Source organism: Biomphalaria glabrata, chromosome 14 (genome assembly GCF_947242115.1).
Source record: "Biomphalaria glabrata chromosome 14, xgBioGlab47.1, whole genome shotgun sequence".
Taxonomy (NCBI): domain Eukaryota; kingdom Metazoa; phylum Mollusca; class Gastropoda; family Planorbidae; genus Biomphalaria; species Biomphalaria glabrata.
Window position 1 is genome coordinate 4440883 of NC_074724.1, and position 20106 is coordinate 4460988.

The following is a 20106-nucleotide window of genomic DNA, read 5'->3' on the forward strand; positions in this document are numbered from 1 at the left end:
TTACCTTGATAATTTCACTTCAGTAGGAGGACCCACATTTACCATTGATTCTGCTGGTATGTCTGGGATAGATTCTGGTGGCTGAAAGTGTTGGGCCCATCTATCTTTCTGTCCAACATCACTGAGATGATCTTTCTTTGTCTTTCACTGGTTGTTGGTATTTCTTCCTGATAATTTTCTTATAAAACCTTTTCATTTCTCTTTGTTCAGCTGGAGATTTAGTATTCACAACAAACCAAGTGCTGGAGCAAACTGAGTTAATCATGTTTAGGTCTTGTTGGATGGCTGCCTGGTCATGCGGTTTGCACGCTGGACTGTCATTCAGATTTATCGATGGTCCCGGGTTCAAACCCTGCCCTCTCCCATCCCCTGTTGTCCTGCGGGAGGTTTGGACTAGGAAGTAATTATCTTCCACTCTGAAGGAACATCCGAAACATGTAAAACATTTTACAAACAAACATTTTAGGTCAGTTGTCAAGATATTCAGCATTGAAGTCCATACCCCAGTAAGAGAGAGTCAAGTTTTAGTAGTCAGAGGACTCAATTACTAACTAGTCAGTAGCGCAGAGTGGACATTTTGGTCAAAAGTTGGAATATTCAATGAGTAATTGTATAGAATAAGATATTAATGGATTGTATTCCTTGATTCTATTACTTATACTGTGGATATTGTGATTATATTATAGTGTTAGTATATATATATATATATAATAAACTATTATTTGTTCTGCTAAAGTCTCTTGGTTGTTTTACCGTAACTGTCTAAATATTTGTCAAGCATAATTATCCATTTGGACATAATACCATTGAAAGACTTACAAAAATAAAGAACACAATGTCAGGTAACAGCCTAATAAACAAAACATTTCTCTACTATTAACTTATCAGCTCTTCTCCACTTAGTATGCCAATTTCCTTCCTGACTGAGAGGTCCATCGGAAGCTTATGAAATTCAACTATTTCGTGGTCAACAATAAAGGCAGGGGATAAAAACCTGCTTAATTTTTACTATATGTACAAAAAGGTTTTCATTATAGAATTCTTCACTTTGTAAACATTTTGAATATAATATTCTCTTATTTTCATTAGGATGAGAAAGATAATCTCACAGAAAATGATCCTTCCAATGTACAAATTCGAGTTGCACCATTGACCAAGAAACAGCAAGGGCAACATGAGTCATTGGTTTGTGGCTTTACAAAACTCCACTAGCTTAATAGAAGTGTTAGAAATGTTTAAATAAAACAATAGAGCCAAAGGTTTCTTTAGTACTATGACAATGTTAGTTTTAATGCTTGTAAGTCTGTAACTAATAATATTCATATTTTATTTTCTTAAATAGTATCATTGCGAGGGAAAAGTAACTGCAGGAATACGAACATATGTAAGAATTTTTATAGTTTCTATGTTTATCTTTTCAAAACTGTAACTATATTATTGCCACCAGAAGTGTCAGCCTGGTAAATTGTGTACTTGACTGACTAAACATTTACCTCTTCCCTAGGGATTTAAGAAGCATAAACCCAAACCTTTTGAGACATTCATTCAAATTATACCTACATTTTGACCTGATTAAGTATTTACTATTATCAAGTTTCTTGTGTGCTACCATTTTGAAGATTCTTTGCTTTCGTAATTTATGCTTTGCTCATTTTAGTTCCAATAGCATGTTTAGTGTCTCTGCCAAAAGCTTGCCTGTTGTACAGTCACATATAGTTTCCTAGAATACTAACTTTTTGCTCAGTGTATTATCTTAATCTATAGTTATCTTTATCTATAAGTTATAATGTTTCTAAAAAAAATAATTTGTGTTTCACTACCCTTTTATGATTAAACTTTTATAACTTTTTTGTTTGTTCTCAGGAAATATTATATTAGGTATAGAATTATAGGAAATTGCATGCTCTTTTTATATATCACAAATTAAAGTTTATAAAACCAAAAATTAATTTTATTTAATAGGGTCTAATCAATGTTGGTATTGTCAGTAAGGAGAGAAAGAGTTAAGAAGATGTCTTTATTGTGTCACAGTTTCCTTTCATTTACCACATTTTTGGCTCTGTAATCATGGTCTGTTCTCAGCACTTCAAAAACTGTTGTAGGGCATATTAACTCTTTCTCTCCTAATTAACAAAACCATCATTGATTTGACTCCACTACATTAAATAAATTTTTGATTTTAGAAAGTATAACTTGTGTTATGCATTCCCCAATAAATTGATACCCAAAGTAACGTTTTCTGATTACAAACAAAATTGTTATTGAAGCTTAATCATAATAGGATAGAGTGTACAAATATTGAAAATTTGTGAATCTGTCAGAACATGGAAAAATAATTACGGATATAAAGAGTTAACACTATTTGGCTTTGTGCTGTTGCTCACCCTCCTCTTTTATTGTCCAGAAGAAGCTTTGGGTTAGGGGGTAAAAAATGTGAATAGCTCTTGAATAACTTGAAGCTAGCTGGTAATTTAGTGACACTCCTGATTTGCTATAAGAAATCTCTGATACAAAGTTTGGCTTTTGTGTGTGTCACCTACCCAAGGAACAGTCTATAAGCCTTAATATTTATCTTGATTTGGCAATTTTTTTTAGCTAGTTAGGGCTCCTTAGCAGAACTTTGATTATACATCTTCTAAATAGCAAAATGTACCACTGTTGAAGGGAAACATTATTAGAAATTTTCATCTTTAGCAGAAAAACTATAAATAGCTGAAGAAAGTGTTGATATGCTTAGTATTTAAAAAGTTGTATGTTAACTGTATGCAATTTTAGCACAGCTGAATCAAATTTTCGAAGCTTCTTATTTAGCTGGCTACATTAAGGTTGTGTCCATTAACCATGCCAGTTATATGAAGAAAGATTTAAAAAATGATATGATTAAAACTTGAATATTATTTGCTTTTATAACTATTTTTAGGAGAATTCAGTTAATGAGACTCTCAGAAGTGTAAGTGTAAGTGCAACATTTAGTTTGTTTAACTTTCAATTAACATGGCTCTAGAATATAAGTTATACTTAGAAAATGTGGACTTTGTTTAACAGAGAACCCTGCTAATAATTAAGTTTTACAGAGAACTCTTCAATATAATATCTATCTATTGTAGTATTAATCTCTTTTAATCTAAATGACTCAGAAAACTCTACTTATTTCATTTAGGAAAAACAGCCTAAGGCGTTTGCAAAAAAAAAAAAGCAGGTATTATTTACTTAGTGATGGGAACTAAACTAAATTTTTTTAGTTAAACTAAAACTAAGTTTGAACTAAAAAAAAGTAATTAAACTTTTAGTTAATCACAAATTGAAAAAATTAGTTAAACTAAACTAAGAAACTTTAGTTAAACTTTTACTAACTATTTTGACCTTTTTTTAAGGACGAAACAGCCAAACATGAAAAATATAAACAACAACCAATCTCTTTAGCAAAATGTAATAAACATTTATTTGTGCACATGAAAAAAGATTTAAATGTCTTTATGGGATAGATGTAGATCTTAATAGAGTCACTAGAATTAGACTAGAATGATACTATTATAGAAAGAAATTAGAAGTAATTGTCCAAGTTCTAATATAAGTTACCTTTTTAGAAGTAATGATAAAACTGCATGTTGACTCGCTAACTAACTCTAAATTCTAGAATATTCTGGATCTAATATCTTCTACAAACGAAATGATCAGGAGAAATATAATCTGGATCTAGAATTAGATCTAGCTACTAGACCAAGATCAAATAATTAATATTTTAATCTAAAAATAATTTAAGAAATACTAGTTACTACTTACTACTACTACTACTAGATCTAAATAGAGTCTAGTAAGTCTAGTAGATGTCTTAGTAGCTCTAGATCTAGAGATTTTAGATTATTATAATTATGATTATAACAAGATATGGGTATTTAGATCTATAATATATACTATAATAAATATAATATACTGTAGTAGATAATACTAGATCTAATAGATCTAGATAGTAGATATAAGTATAATTATAATAGAAGTAGATGTAGATCTAGTCAAGATTTAGTTAATTTAGTATTAGATCTAGTATAGTGACGACTATTATTAGTAGGCCTATTATAGTCATTAATATTATAGATCTATCATCTTTGCATCTTAGGTCTTATTAGGCCTATAGGCCTAATAAGTAATCTAGAATTTTCTAGATATATCTAGATCTAATCTAGGCTCTAATTCTAGAATAGTAGAATCTCTAAACTAATAGATTTAAAATAGATCTATATTATTGACTTATAATTTTAAATTTACATTTAGATCTAAGACTAAGACTACTAAGAGTTAGACTCTACTTAAGACTAAGAGACTAAAATAATTAAATATAGACTATTATGACTATAGATAGATCTAATAGTAATAGTAGAATAGTATAGTAGGGATAGACTAATACTAATAGACTAGACGTCACTAGACTCTAACTTTAGATCTATCTAGTAAAAAGTTTTAAAATACAAAGAGTCGACATTTCTTTTAGATCTAGACTATAGGCCCTGATAGTAAAGCAAAATTCTTTGCCTGCAGCTATACAGGAACACACTGGTGTTTAATAAAAAAAACAGCAAAATGTAGATCTATAGAAGCAAGGAACTATCAGGATTTATCAAGCAGCGAAACTTGCTAGAAATATAATGAACACGTGTATTTTTTTTAAAAGGCGGGAATAGTGGCCATTATAGGGTAAAGGTCAAAAGGCTTTCTAGTGACCTGTGCACCCTCTAGTTTATTCTCCTCTCTATCATTCATTATATATATCCTCCGAATTACATATATCTAAATATTTATTGGTATGACCGTATGTATGTTAAAAAAGTTTGTAAAATTTGTAATTAAACTTTTTAGTTTGTAACTAAAAAAAATTAATTAAACTAGGATTTTAACTAAACTATTTTTTTTTAATTAAACTTTGGCCTTAACTAATTTTTTTTAGTTAAACTAAAAGTTAGCAACTTTTTAGTTAACTTTTGCCCATCACTATATTTACTATATTATTTGCTGTATTATTTACTGTGTTTAAACAATTATATTTAAGTAATTAGACACAGTGAATGTACTTAAGGTTCATTGATAATCTCATAACAATAAATACTATATATTGGTGTTTTGTTGCCATTATATGTCTGGTGAAGAGGTATTCCCAGCATCTTTACAGTCTTCAGACAACGCCGCTTGCGCTGGCTTGGACATGTTTGCCAGATGGAAAACAATCGCATCCCGAAAGTCATCCTCTATGGACAGCTTGCAACAGGCTCAAGAAAAACTGGTCACCCCCACCTTTGTTACATAGATGTAATAAAATGGGACCACAAATCAGTGAACATCAATACTGACTGATGGGAAGACATAGCTCTAGACTGCACCAGATGGAGAAAGACAGTGACCAAGAAAGCTATGATCAGTGAAAGAACATGGGCCTCAGCTCTGGAAGAAAAACAAACAATGTCAAAAATGGCCAGCTCCTCTACCACTGAAGTGAAAGCCACTTTAACCTGGAATATTTCTGGACAGGAGTGTCTCTCCAAAATAGGGCTCCACAGCCACATGAAAAAGTGTTTGAGATGAACCATAAATAAATGAAAGATATTCCTCCAATCATCATCATCATCATCAAACTCCATTAGAGTGAGGGCTTGAGAGGCTCAAATCCTCTCTTGCAAAAGCCCTGGACAGAAACCCTGCTGTCTTGCGTAGTGCATAAATGTCGCCATACAGGTCGAGAATTTTGGGTTTCCCAGACCTGTCGAGACGGAGATCAGCAAGTCTGGGGCAGTCAAACAGAATATGAGGCACGGTTTCCTCTTCTTCACCGTAGCGGGGATTCCTCCAATAGAAAATATTATTATGCTTATCTATATATTATCTATTAGGGGATGTAAGTTAGAAAGTTAAACTCTTCTAAGTCATTTGCTTTCCTGGCTGATTCAGGCAACCTGTTTGATGCTCTAATGGCACTAGGGAAGAAGGAGGACATGAACAATATGTTCTAGCTTTGTGAATAAAAAAATGTACCTTTTACCTTTGTGTCTTTCTTAGTATTTTATTAGGATGTGTGTTTGTATTTGTAAGTTATGTTTCAATGTTTACATATTATTTCTACTTTACTTTTTAATGTTCTGTCCTAAAGTGTCTCTAAATTTACATGTTTACAGTGTTAGATTGTAATTGACATGTTTACAGTGTTAGATTGTAATTTACAGGTTGAAAAATATGAGTCGAAAAACAAGGAAGAATCAGTTCCGATGGTATGTGACATACTCCTTTTTACTAAACTTACTTCCCTTACAAAGGGAAGTAAATAGATGTTAGACTGTTAGGCCATGAGTAATATTATTAGCAAGAATAATTTGCGATGATATTTGAAATGCTCTTTTGTAAATATTTATCCTTTTCTGTCAGTTGAGGAAAAGAGAAAGATTATGGTCCGTAGTTATGTTTTAGGTTTTTATAGTCTTTCCAGACAATAATTGTGTGTTGCTGCTTTGACTTGTTTTATGACCTTTCTGAATATGTCCTCTCTTTAAGTTAGTGCATTGATTGGCGTTTTTGCATCATAGTTCTTAGACCGTATAGCTGTGTTTTCAAATGGCTTATTGTTATGTCAGTATTCTTTTGGTATCACACCTGTTTAATATTTGTTCCCTTTCTTTTGTTTAGATTTCTTCAAACAGTGAGAAACAAACAGGCCAAGTAAGAACATATTATTATAGTATTATAGCTACTATGGGTCATTAATTTTGTGTAATGCTTCAACAATTAAAAAAAAAATATTTTACATTTTTTTTTTTTTGGTTAAAGAAATTACATGACATGTTAGTTTCAGATGTTCCTTCAAAAAAATACAAATTACCCCAGTATTACATTACCTGAATTTGTAACAGTTTTTTAGGGTTTGATGTTTGTATGTGGTACTATTTTGAAACTGCAAATCTGACTAAACATGACAAGTAACATATAATAACAGCTCTGAAAGTTTCAAATTCTATTTATCTTCAAAACTATTTATATGTAATGTAGTAATGTCCTCTTGCTGTATTGTTAGAGAGAGATTGATGAGATTTAAATTAGGATCTTTGTCTTTGTTAGAAACCTCGGGCTCTAATATGTAGAATTGTTTGTTAGGACTATTATTGATAGGAATTTGGGCGACCTTTATGAGGGGTGGGCTATGGGTAGTTATGAAGAACCTAATATCATGCAATGACATAACCCTTGGTTTTTAGCCATAACAGCCTAATAAACAAAACATTTCTCTACTATTAACTTATATGCTCTTCTCCACTTAGTATGCCAACTTTCCTTCCAGCAGACTGAGTGGTCCATTAGACATTTATGAAATCCAACTATTTCCGTGGTCAACATTAAAGGCCTGCTTAATTTTTACTATATGTACGAAAAGTTTTTAATTGTTCTTCACTTTATAAAGATTTTGAATATAATATTCTCTTTTTTTCATTAGGATGAGAAAGATAATCTCACAGAAAATGATCTTTCCAATGTAAAAATGCAAGTTGCATCAATGACCAAGACAGTGCAATCAGGATCATTGGTTTGTGGCTTTACAAAACTCCACTAGCTTAATAGAAGTGTTAGAAATGTTTAAATAAAACATTAGAGCCAAAGGTTTCTTTAGTACTATGACAATAATATTAGTTTTAATGATTGTAAGTTTGTAGCTAATAATATTCATATTTCATTTTCTTAAATAGGAAGATTGCTTGGGAAAAGTAACTGCAGGAATACAAACATTTGTAAGAATTTTTATTGTTACTATGTTTATCTGTTCAAAACCCTATTTTATTGCCACCTGAAGTGTCAGCCTTTTGATTTGTTATTTTGGGCAATATTAACTAGAAGCATAAAATAGAAACATTTGAAACTAATTTTAATTATTTCACCTGTATTATGAAAGTTTGTATTCACTCTTGGGTTTATTAGCTTGTGAAGTGAGGTTGTGGGATTATAACATTGTTTTTTATTTTGTAGTTTGAAGCTGAAATAACTTTGATTTAGATTTCTTAGGGAAAAGAGATCAGGAAAAAGAAACCATTTATTCTCTTAGGGTATAAAGTTTAAAAGTTGGCTTCCTGTATTTGTATGAGAATCTCACTTTCAATGGCCAACTAAAAATAATAATTACTGAAGAAGTTAAAAAAAAAAGCAAATCATTGTAATAGGCTTCTATTCAACATGGGACAAAGACATGACTGTTTAGAGATACACAGTTGGCATTAGCCTAAAGCAGTGGTGCTCAACCTTATACGGCTGATAGGCCATTTTAAGTTCTGACACTCGTGTCGTGGGCCACATAGACAAAAAAGTTTTTTTTAAAAAGGGAATAGGCAACCTTTTGTATTAGAAACCCGTGAATCTTGTAGTTACATTAATTCATAGGAAGTTTATCATAAACCAACTTTGACTGCTTATATGAGACACCAATTCGAACCACTGAATCTAGAATTCTAGGATACTCATCTGTTAGTCGATTACGTTCTCACAAACAAGTTTTTGTAATTATTGTGATCATTCTTAGCATTTACTTTATTTCTGCAAGCAACACAGAGTATATTTTAATTGTCTGCATCACTGGATAGTTCTTAAGCAGCAATGTCTGGTTTTGTAAGTCAATCTGTTCCAGTTGCACTTGACACATTGGCCACAGATGGATTTTTAAAACGACGAACATTGTTAGATCTGAACATAATTATCATCACACGGTCCAGACTTGACATGATCCCCATCATATGGTCCTGACTGAGCACCTTGCCACATAGATTTTGTTGGTGAATTCAATGAAGTCACACATGATCGGTTCCATTTGACTTGACAGCTTTTTGTCTGTTAGTTTTGAATAGACATTTAATTGACCCATATCTTTTACTCACCTTGCAATTGTCCTAATAAAAGGTGATAGCTTTTACAGCATTCTTTAAGACTCATTTCTTCCATCACTGCTAGCAACTTTTTTAAGCCTTCGCCGTTGAAAAATTGGCATCATGTCTCTACTCTGTCTCTACAATGTAAGCTACTTTGTCTTACAACCGATTCATTTTCTTGTCTCTTTTTGGCAAATATTCGTATCAATGCTGCACTCTACGTGTAATTTAATAATGGTGTATCAAACCAAGAATTCCCCACTATTATTTATGTGTTTGGTTTCATAAAGCTGTTTAATGTTATGTTCTTTCTTTATGAAACAAATATCTTGGCTTTAATTGGCACCAATCTAGCTACCATTCTTTTTATTTGTGGATAGGGGATTTTCTAGACTTTGTGCCTACGTGTCGGCGGGCCTGATGGAGCCACATCGAGGGCCGGATTAGGCCCGTGGGTTGTATTTTGGGCATCACTGGCCTAAAGCAAGAAAATAGAAATAGGCTCTAATATGTAGAATTGTTTGTGAGGATCACTATTGATAGGAATTTGGGTGACCTCTATGAGGGGTGGGTGATGGGTAGTCATGTAAAGAAAGACTAGATAATAATGCTGCCTTGAAAATGCTCTTTTTAAAGTGTTGGATAGTCTAAGTGGATGTTAGACTGGTACCTGGTCACTGCTAAGGGGATGGTGCCAAGTCGGGGTGGGTGATTCAAGTATTCCTTCGAGCTAATCTATGTTTTAACATATTTTCACCTTCCTCTAGGTACCCTAGTGCAATTATTATTATATGCTACATGTCATGTTTATTCATAATTTGTTTCAGCACTAAAACCTTCAAACTTCTTTTATTCTTGTATAGATAGCCACTACATTTGATCAATAGGAAAATTACATTTTCTTCATCTTTTTTTTTTACTTTATGATACTATTAAAACTTAAGATTTTGCTGTTAAGGCTTTATTTTAGTACATCTAGTTTTTTTTTCCCATTTTTTAATTAATTATTTTTAACTTAATCAAATTAGAGCTTCTTTGGTATAGAACTATTATCAATTTTTGAGTTCTCTTTCTCCACAAAAATAAATTGACTGCTTTGTCATCTATTGTGTCATTAAAGGACCCTAGTATTTCAGTAAAATTTGATAAGTTACACATTGAATAGAGTAAAAATAGTTGCCTATTTTAATTTTTTCTCAGTTCTTTTTTAAACTTCATAAAAATAACATTTCTTTGCTATCAAGCTAACATCAATTATTTTGTCTCTTTCTTCAGGAAAATAAAATGGCGCCTTTGTCATCTCCTGAGCCATTGGATGATCCTAGTTTTCCTGTAAATATTTAATATTCTATACATATTTTTTCAGAAATGGTACTAAGGTCTTAGTTAGGCTCAATTTAAGTAATTTAGTAAATAAGGGCATTGTGGTAGAGTGGTAAAGCACTTGGTGTCTGAATCGAGCAGTTCTGAGTTCGAATCTTGGTGAAGACTCACAGGATTTTTAGGGCACCCTCTAAGTCCACCCAACTCTAAATTAAATTAACAGTAGTTGGGGAAAGTAAAGCAGTTGGTTGTTAGTTGTGTAGGCCACATGACTACCTCATTAACTATCGACCATAAAATTAGATGACCTATAGATCTGCCCTATAGATGGGGAATTTATTTTATTTTATATCAGTATTTGATTTTTTTAATCTTCAACACATTATACAACATAATTCACTGAAGCTTGAGTAGATATTTTTTATAAACAAAGTATATAACATTTTTAAAAATTTTTTTTTTTTATTAAAGTATTTTTTAAATCTCTCTCTAAGGTAAATAGTGAAGCAAGAGAGTATGCTGACTTTGACAACCAGTTTAATGTAAGTAGATTTTCCTAAGCAGATCCTATAGGTATTCTTCTGTGGAGTAGAGATTACATTACAACAACAACCAAAGTTTAAAAACATTAAAATTTGTGAAGAGGTATTTCAAATTCAAAAGTCTAATCTGTGTTTTACTTTGGGAAATGGGGAAGAGAAAATAATGCCAAAGTTGAACTTAGTTGAAAGAAATGTTATTATAGAGTTCTATATAGTGGAAATAGTGAATCACTGTTTGACCTTCTAATATGTGCTTCAGGCTTTTGCTAGAATTGGCTCTAGTTCTTTAAGGTTTGGGCTAATGTGAAATTACTAAAGAAATAGCTCATAAAACAACAAATGACTAGATCAGAACTTTACATAATCCTTGTGTATAAACTAAAAGTTTTTATATGCAGCTAGCAAAGCATTCCAGCGCACTGATTTTCTTCCATTCAGCGATTTTTTTGTGTGCAATTTTTATAACCAAAATATTTGTGTATATCACATTTTTGCTGCCCACATTTTGACACAAGCTCTTTTGTAAAACAAGTACTCAACAAGTACAAAACTCAGCTCAAGTCTAGATTCAAACTCACTCTCCCTTAATCAGTAGACAAGCAGTCTTTAAGGAACTTAATGTTCCAGATAAATTTTGAGGGGACCTGCCCAATGCAATCTGTTCTTTTTTATTTCTGTCACTATAGAGGGTTTTTCATGTAACTGGTATATCTCCTGGATAGTACTTGTCGTTCATCCAGTTTCATCTTGTATAGCACCATAGATTTTTCTACGTATTTACGGTTCCCATGTATTTAGAAGATTTTCTGGGCTTTTTGCCAGTGTTCAGGTCTCACATGCATGATTACTGGCCTTATGATGGTTTTGTATATAGTTATCTTTGTTTTCCTTGTTTCACTTTTGCTTTATAGTATGTCCTGTTGCTATCCACTCATTCATTTCTGTGAATGGATCATTTTAGAATCTAACAGTATTTGTATAGGCCAAGTCTTTCTCACCCTCTTGCATAATTTTCAACATTAGGGTATTCATAATACTGGTAGTATTCAAAAAGTTTTGGTCTTGGTATACAATACTTCTCATATTTCCCTTATTACTAAATCTTTTGAAGAAGACACAAACATTTTTTTTTTTTTAAATAACTTGAAGTTTATAATGCAAATTTAATTTGATTTGTATCTGCCTTTTTTTCTTCTTCTTAGAATTTATATTCCGTTATAATTTTGTGTGTGTCTTTTTAGAATGATAAGACTGATGAATCAGACTCTGGAGGCTCGATGGAATCATATGATGAAGAAAAGGAGACAACTTTCTGTGATGCTAACAGCAGAGTACTGGATCTCATAGATGATGGTAATGACAGCAGCAAAGGTCCTGCTGATGAATTCAGTGAATGTTTGAGAGAGCTTCCAAATGGTGAAGCACCTCCTGTTGGATATAGTGAAAATGCTGTCAAAGATTACCTAAAGGAACCTGATTCTCCCCTCCATGATTGTTTGACAGAAATGCAATATTCTTCTGATAGCTTAAAGGAAATAGCAGAAACTAAGGTTGATAAATTATATAGCTCCATTTTCTGTTGAAACTAACAAATTTTATTGAAATTTACTAACTTGGTCATAATGAGGACTGTCAATTATCTGTTTGTCAGAAACACTGATAAAACATGAATATGGAGAAACAGATTAATTTTTGAAGTAGAAAGTCACTTACTAAAAAAATGTAGGCTATAGGTTACTAATTTTGTTAATCTATGTAAATAAGTTTAAATCTTAAAGTAAAATTAAGCTCAATGACATTTCTTCTCAAGTTGTGGATTCAAAGAAGAAACTCTGTGTGTGTCACATTGTATGTAAATACTTTGTGGACCGTTGCTTCATCCAATATTCCATGAAGAAATCACAGACTTCCAGATAGTCAATTGTTTATATATGTATTTATTTTTTATGTATATGTTTCAATAATATTGTCTTGTTTAGGCTGACCAGATGAAACTAAGTGGAAGACAAGTCCTAGATGAAAACCAGAATATACTATTTTTTTGTTACTTAGAACATTATTCGAAACAATTTATGCCATAAACCTACAATGACCGAAAAGCAAGTGTTTTGAGCATGCATGGCACTGTGCCTCCAAAGAATGTTGAAAATCACACGGCCGAAAAAGATCCTTGCTCAAATGGGTCTTCCCATCGTCCTTACAATCCTCAGATATTGCCTCCTGCTTTTTGCCTGGTCAAGTTCCCTGGATGAAGAACAATTTTATTCCTAAAATTATCCTTAACTGGCTTTTCAAAAATCAGTCGTCACCTCCTCCAATTAGTGGATGCAATTCAAAGGGGACTACAATGCAGTAATACTATTTGAAAGATGTAGCCCTAGACCACACTATGTAGAGAGAGATGGGGACCAAGCCCTAGACCATTCTGTGTGGAGAGAGATGGGGACCGAGCCCTAGACCACACTATGTGGAGAGAGATGGGGACCAAGTTCTAGACCATTCTGTGTGGAGAGAGATGGGGACCGAGCCCTAGACCACACTATGTAGAGAGAGATGGGGACCAAGCCCTAGACCATTCTGTGTGGAGAGAGATGGGGACCGAGCCCTAGACCACACTATGTGGAGAGAGATGGGGACCAAACCTTAGACCATTCTGTGTGGAGAAAGATGGGGACCGAGCCCTAGACCACACTATGTGGAGAGAGATGGGGACCAAGCCCTAGACCACACTATGTGGAGAGAGATGGGGACTGAGCCCTAGACCACACTATGTGGAGAGAGATGGGGACTGAGCCCTAGACCACACTATGTGGAGAGAGATGGGGACTGAGCCCTAGACCACACTATGTGGAGAGAGATGGGGACTGAGCCCTAGACCACACTATGTGGAGAGAGATGGGGACTGAGCCCTAGACCATACTATGTGGAGAGAGATGGGGACTGAGCCCTAGACCACACTATGTGGAGAGAGATGGGGACTGAGCCCTAGACCACACTATGTGGAGAGAGATGGGGACTGAGCCCTATACCACACTATGTGGAGAGAGATGGGGACTGAGCCCTAGACAACACTATGTGGAGAGAGATGGGGACCAAGAAAGCTAAGGACAGTGAATAAGCATGACCTGGAAGAAAAATGTACCAAACAAAAATATGTCTGGCTCCTCTACCACCAATGAGAATGCCACCTTAACCTGCTATATATGTGGATGGTAATGCCATTTAACAATAGGACTCCACAGTCACATGAAAAAGTTTTCTATGAAATGAACAATAATTGTTCTACATGTGAAGAAGGCCTACACAGATCTTAATTAAATGTGCATTTTCATTTTGGCATTTTTCTTATCATGGCTATAAGTAAAAAAAAATAAATAAACAGATTATCTTAATATTTACTAATACATCATAGGCTTTTAGTTAATTAAAGCTTGACTAAAAAAAATCCAAAATATGAATTTTTTTTAACCCTTTTGGTTGTCATCTATCATGAAAAAGATTGTTACCCGAGCACTAGGGTCACAAAACATAGGATATCATAGTAGAGATGTCAACTTATGGATCGAGATGATCCACATTCCCTTTATGAATCATGTAACTCGGGAAGGATTTTATCCAAAATGTAGAATATAGAAACATGACTCATGAGGATGCTCTATAGACATGTGGAAATCACTGCTTGTTGTGGAATGGTGGCTGTGCTCCAGACAGTTATCCCTTTCGGCACCATATTGAGACCCCAACTTATTAATTAGCCATTTAAAATTATTTTTTTTTTTGCATATGCACAAATTTTTGTTAAACTCCAGACAGTTATAAAAGTTAAATATTTATTATATTTTTAAAAATCTTACTTTTAGGAATTAAACCATAAAGTTATACAACAAACAACGAAAGATACAGATGTGCAGGTAAAAAAAATTTCTATCATTTTCATGTTGGCTAATAGTAAATATGTTTTAGATAATATGAAAGTGTGAAATGGTGCTAGTGAAACACTCTTCAAATTTGTTTGACTTATTGAGTAAACAATTGTTAGTTTTCAGAAACAACATCTATTATTGATAAGCAGCACAACTATAATTGATAAGCAATGGAACTCACCCAATCACTCCTGCTTTTTACAAAGTTATATCAACTCTGTCTGTTTTTGTTTAGCTTTCTCAATGTTGGGGATGCAGTCGCTGAAGGGTTTAGTGCTTGGCTTTTGAGCCTGGGGTCCTAGGTTTGAATCTTAGTGAAGACTGGGATTTTGAATTTGGGGATTTTTAATGCACCCCTGAGTCCACCCAACTGTATTAGGTGTCAGACTTTAGTTGGGGAAAGTAAAGGTGGTTGGATGTTGTGCTGGGCACATGACAATATGCTCTTTAAATGTTGGCTAAAGAAACAGATGACCTGAACATCATCTGCCCCATAGATCGCAAGGCCTGAAAGGGGAAACTTTACTTAACTTACTTTTCCCAATGTGTTGTAATCCTTTCTGGATCAGGTGTGAAAGGGACTGATGTAGGGGGTATCTTGGTGAATGTTTACATAATCATTTTTTAAATGCATAAAAAAGAAAGTTCACTCAGGACTCAAAGAATCCTTAAGGAGACTAATTCTTATCTTATCTTATATAAAATATATGTTACTTTAAAAAAGAAGATAATTACGTCCTAAGCGTCATGCATTTAGTCATGCATATTAACCAATGACTTAAATTCTGCCAAGTCACTGGTTTTCCTGGCTAGCTCAGGCAACCCATTCCATGCTCTAATAGCACTAGGAAAGAAGGAGCATTTGTCCTAGCATATGGGATGAGGAATGTGCCTTTATCTTTGTGTCTTTCTGAGTATTTTATTAAATTTTGTATTTGAAGATTATGGTTCAGTGTTTTATGTATAATTGCTACTTTACTTTTGAGTCTTCTGTCCTGAAGGCTTTCTAAATTTAGTGATTTTACTAAAGGTGTTACTCTAGTCAAATGTGAATATTCGTTTGTTATGAATCGCACTGCTCTATTTTGTGTCTGTTCGAGTTTCTTAATGTTTTCTTGAGTTGACGGGTCCCAAACAGAGGATGCATATTCTATTATTGGCCTAACCAAGGTTAAATAACATTTTATTTTTATGTTCTTATTTGATTTTTCTTCTTTTTTAAATATTCAACTTATACCACCACACCTCTCAGGTATGGTTTCTTTCCCTTGTTAAAGATACCAAACTAAATTAATTACCAATAGTTAATTAACTAATTGGTTACCTTTTTTAAATTGATTCTTGTGTTGTCAGGTAAAAGAAATAATTGTGCAAAATTTCGGCTAACTCCAAGATTGGGTGTGGGTGAAATAACGTGTACAAACTTTTTACCATACAGACAGAGTGAGTTGATATAAGCTTTGTAAAAATATTTCTAATGGCACAGATTAATTATGTGTAGGTCAATCATACATATAATTACATGACTGATCCAAAGTAATTGATACAATTATGCTTAATATAAGCTTTTTTTTTAAAATTATTTTTTATGTTTTTGTTTTTTTTGTTGATTCATAAATTGTATGAAAGTACCTTTTGAGAACATAGGAAAATGTGACTGTTTTTCTGTTCATGGAAGGAATATTGTGAAACATACATACCTAAGTTGAATACATTTATAATGCTTGCATTTCTTAATAATTATAATTCAAAATTTATGTTCTTAAATTCATAAAGTCAACTAGGCAATGTTTACACAAGAAATAAAAAAAAAAAAATGTTGTTAAAGCTTAGTTTGACTTTAGTTGCAATGTAGATGCAGGAATCTGGTGGGTGAAGTGGCTTTGTGATGGCCTATACATGGTTTTTAGGTTGAATAGTATTTCATTCAATAAGTCTTACTGATTCTACAAAACAGAAGCACTTTAAGCATTTGCTTCCTACAAGTCATAGTACTCATTATTGTTCTTGTAGTTTTCCTTATTTAAAAAAAATGTTTAATACAACTAGTCTTCTGATACACAGTCTGTGCTGTCTATTCATTGTGATAATTCATAGACTTCTGTTGTGTAACCATTCCAAATGTTTTCTTTTTATTAGAATATGGGTGTTGCTTCTAATCACTAGTATGAAAACAATATTCTAACCATCTTAAAATATAGTTGTGGTCAAAAATGTACCTTGAGATTTAGTCCTAGAGCTTAAGACAAGTCCAACTGTTCAAATTAAAGAGACTTTATTGCAACATAAATCTTACCAGTGCTTGTTCCTTAACTTTTACGTCAAGATTGAAAAATGTTTTTGCTGATGAATTTTCTGGATATGTTCTATTCTTACATCAGTTGTGCTGATTTTATTTTTAACTCAAGGATTTATTGATACTTTTTAGTTCCCTCGGTTCTTTATGTCAGTTAATGTACTGGCCGAGCAACAATTTGTCTAATAGAAAGCCGCAGAAACAAAGAAACTTTACATTCACTACATTATAGACTTCTAGACTTCTGGACTTACTATGTTTCAGATACTTTTTCAGAAATATCTTTGCCCAAATGGCAGGGGGAAAGGTTTGAACCCAGCACCATTATATCAACAGTCTGGAGTGCATACAACAACCTCTGCATTGTTGTTTTGACACTCACTTCAAATAATATATTGATCCCAACTACACATTAGTAACAAAAGCATGAAATTTCAATAAGATCCTACATTATACTGTTCTTTTTTTTTAAAGCAAGCGTAAACATATATTTGTTTTATGACTCCTTAAATGTAAGTTAACACTGCACTCCAACTGTGTGGTAAGTCTTCCATATAGTAACTCAAAAACAACAATACAAAGTAGTATTTACTTTTTATTCATCATTATCTTCATCAATTACTTTTTATTCATCATTATCTTCATCATCTCCCTTGACTTTCATCGTAGGGGTGATGTGACAGTCCACCTAACCAAAGTCTTCCACTTTTCCCTGTCAGCAGCTGTTCTTAGCAGGATATCAAGAAAGAGGCCAGTCCATTCTGTTATCTGTCATCCACCCATCTTTTCTTTGGAAGACCCTTTCTTTGTTCTCCCTCAATTGACCTTGAAGAATGTCTACTATTTCTGTCACATAATATTTTCCCTCTTGTACTGTCTGAGATTATGTTAGTATTAGTATGATTTTTCTGTTTTAGAAACTGCTTCCAACTGCCACCAACTCAGAGGATACAGGCTGTATCGAGGTCTAAAAGATTATGGACAGAAAAAAAAAAAAGGAAGACACTGGTGATGACATGAAATTCTAAGGGCAGATAAATCATAAGCATGAAAAGAAGGAACACATTCTTGTTGTAATTATAATTATCCTGTGAAAACTTTGCATCTTTTTTTTTGTGGTTCATTTTCTACAATTAACATGATGTGTTTCCTTTTTTAGAACAACAATTATTTTGAAGAAAAAATAATTAAACATGCTAGTTTTGGGGCAGAAAATATTCAAAATAACAATGTTGAGCTGCAGGCTCTAAGTGTATGATCCATTTTATGTTACAACAGCAAATATATAGGCTGTTCTGATGACTCTTAAAAAGCCTGACGGATTAAAAGTTCTAATCCCCATTGAAGCCAGCTGGGATTCTCAACTTGATTTTTAGGACGCCCAACTCACATTAATTGAGAAATGCAAATGTGATTGGCGGATGTTGTTCTGATCACATACCATCATTAATAATGGTCTTCTTTAGAAACAAGTCAGCATCAGCACCCTTTGGGCATGGAGAGGGAGAGGTTATATATGATTGAGAATAAATAACATTGATGCACTTTAAAAGTTCACTTTTGTGGACTTTATGTTGTGTTATGTCATTGTATTTGATATTGATATTTGGGTCAGTCAAGTGTCTTGTACATGTGCACTTGCTCATTTTATTTCATTTTTGTTATCATTAATTGCTCACTATTACTGTGCTTATATATACGCATCTTGTCACTTGATAGTCCTATTAGTCTATCCCTGCCCAGTAGTTGTGACTATTATTGTATACAACTATTAGCATTATTCTGTTATACATCTTTACAATGCTGCCATATTCTTTTATTTCTTCAAATGTTTCTGTTGTGCTTTGTTTACAATGGTTGAGTGGTAAAGCATCTGAACGGAGGAATTCCTGGGTTCAAATCCTGGTGAAGACTGGATTCCACCTAGCTCTAATGGGTACCTAATATTAGTAAAAAGTAGAGGCTGTTGGTGCTGGCCACATTTTGTTAAGTTTTTTGTTTTATTTTACTTGTATAATATAAAATACCATTTATTCAAAGCCATACTTATTTAACCTAATAATGAACAACTTATACAAAATATATAAAATATTCTAAACATTTTACAGCCAAATATTTATTAAAAGTTTTTTAATGTCTTCAAACATACATCAACAATTTTTACTTCCATGGACACACAGAGTTGAAATAAAAAATGCTTATAACTATTCCAAAACGCTTTATGGAAGTGAAATATTTACAACCGCATCAATGTGACCAATTGATTTACATTATAATCATGCTATAACTGATCATTGTTTGTTTTTGCTTTTATATTTTCATTGGAGTGTCTAGCTAGAGCAAAATGCTTTTTTTTTTTCCAAGCGTACCTTTAGAATGAAATATTGTCTTAACCCTAACCACTTGTAGAAGTGCCTCAAATGTTTTAGAAGTGGTAATTCTAAAGTCCAGGAAGTCTTTCTAGCCTGTAGGTTTCTATTAGAAATATTACCAAGTACCCCTTAAAGGTATCATCTCCCTTATGTTGACTAGTGTTCTGAATGTGTGTTGGATGAAATACTTAGACCTTCACTTACAAAAGTACATATTTTTAAAAAGTAGGATGCTGTTGTCTTTTTAGTAAAACTTCCTATCGAAGGCCACTTTTGAAGAATGTTACACAAGTGGGGAAGTTATACCATTTTTTTTTTCTAGATGAAACTTGTTTGTAATAATCCCTCACTGATTTAGCTCAACTTTCTTTGTCACCTTTATTTATTCCAACTTGAGAAGTCATCTTCATTTTAATTGCCAGTGACTTTTAAAAAAAAAAAATGCCATTAACTATTATTTTTTAAAAGATTGTAATAAATAATTATATTTAAAATAAATGAAGTGAGAGTAGAAACTTCAAGATTCACCCAGAAGACTTTTAATCTGCTTTTGCAGTATGACCAAGTCATTGAAATATTTCAACAATTTGTTTGTAAATCCCTGCCATAGAATTATTCAAACTTGTATATTTACAATACATTTGCTAAGTGTTGTTTTATACATTTTTATAAATATATATTTTTTTTATATTATTTTATTCAATTATTTAAGCTAGAGATTTTAAGCAATCAAAAAAATACAGGTAATATAAGAAGAGTTTGTAA

At 32.8% G+C, this 20106-nt stretch overlaps 1 protein-coding gene across 10 annotated transcripts in view; it reads left to right on the forward strand.

The window, feature by feature from the left end:
- LOC106060595 (uncharacterized) overlaps positions 1-19327 on the forward strand; it is a 30485-nt gene extending 11158 nt beyond the window's left edge. For 5 of the 10 annotated variants that reach the window (XM_056010611.1, XM_056010609.1, XM_056010610.1 and 2 more), the window contains 13 exons: positions 1090-1185; positions 1343-1384; positions 2921-2950; positions 3161-3199; positions 6210-6254; positions 6667-6699; positions 7469-7558; positions 7719-7760; positions 10161-10217; positions 10703-10750; positions 11992-12300; positions 14611-14661; positions 17887-19327. In XM_056010611.1, the coding sequence (XP_055866586.1) occupies positions 1090-1185; positions 1343-1384; positions 2921-2950; positions 3161-3199; positions 6210-6254; positions 6667-6699; positions 7469-7558; positions 7719-7760; positions 10161-10217; positions 10703-10750; positions 11992-12300; positions 14611-14661; positions 17887-17940 (936 nt within the window). In that variant the 3' untranslated portion in view covers positions 17941-19327. Of the gene's footprint in view, positions 1-1089; positions 1186-1342; positions 1385-2920; positions 2957-3160; positions 3200-6209; positions 6255-6666; positions 6700-7468; positions 7559-7718; positions 7761-10160; positions 10218-10702; positions 10751-11991; positions 12301-14610; positions 14662-17886 lie in introns of all 10 variants that reach the window. The other 5 variants (XM_056010613.1, XM_056010614.1, XM_056010612.1 and 2 more) reach the window with 5 other exon arrangements.
- The last annotated feature ends 779 nt before the right edge of the window (positions 19328-20106 follow it).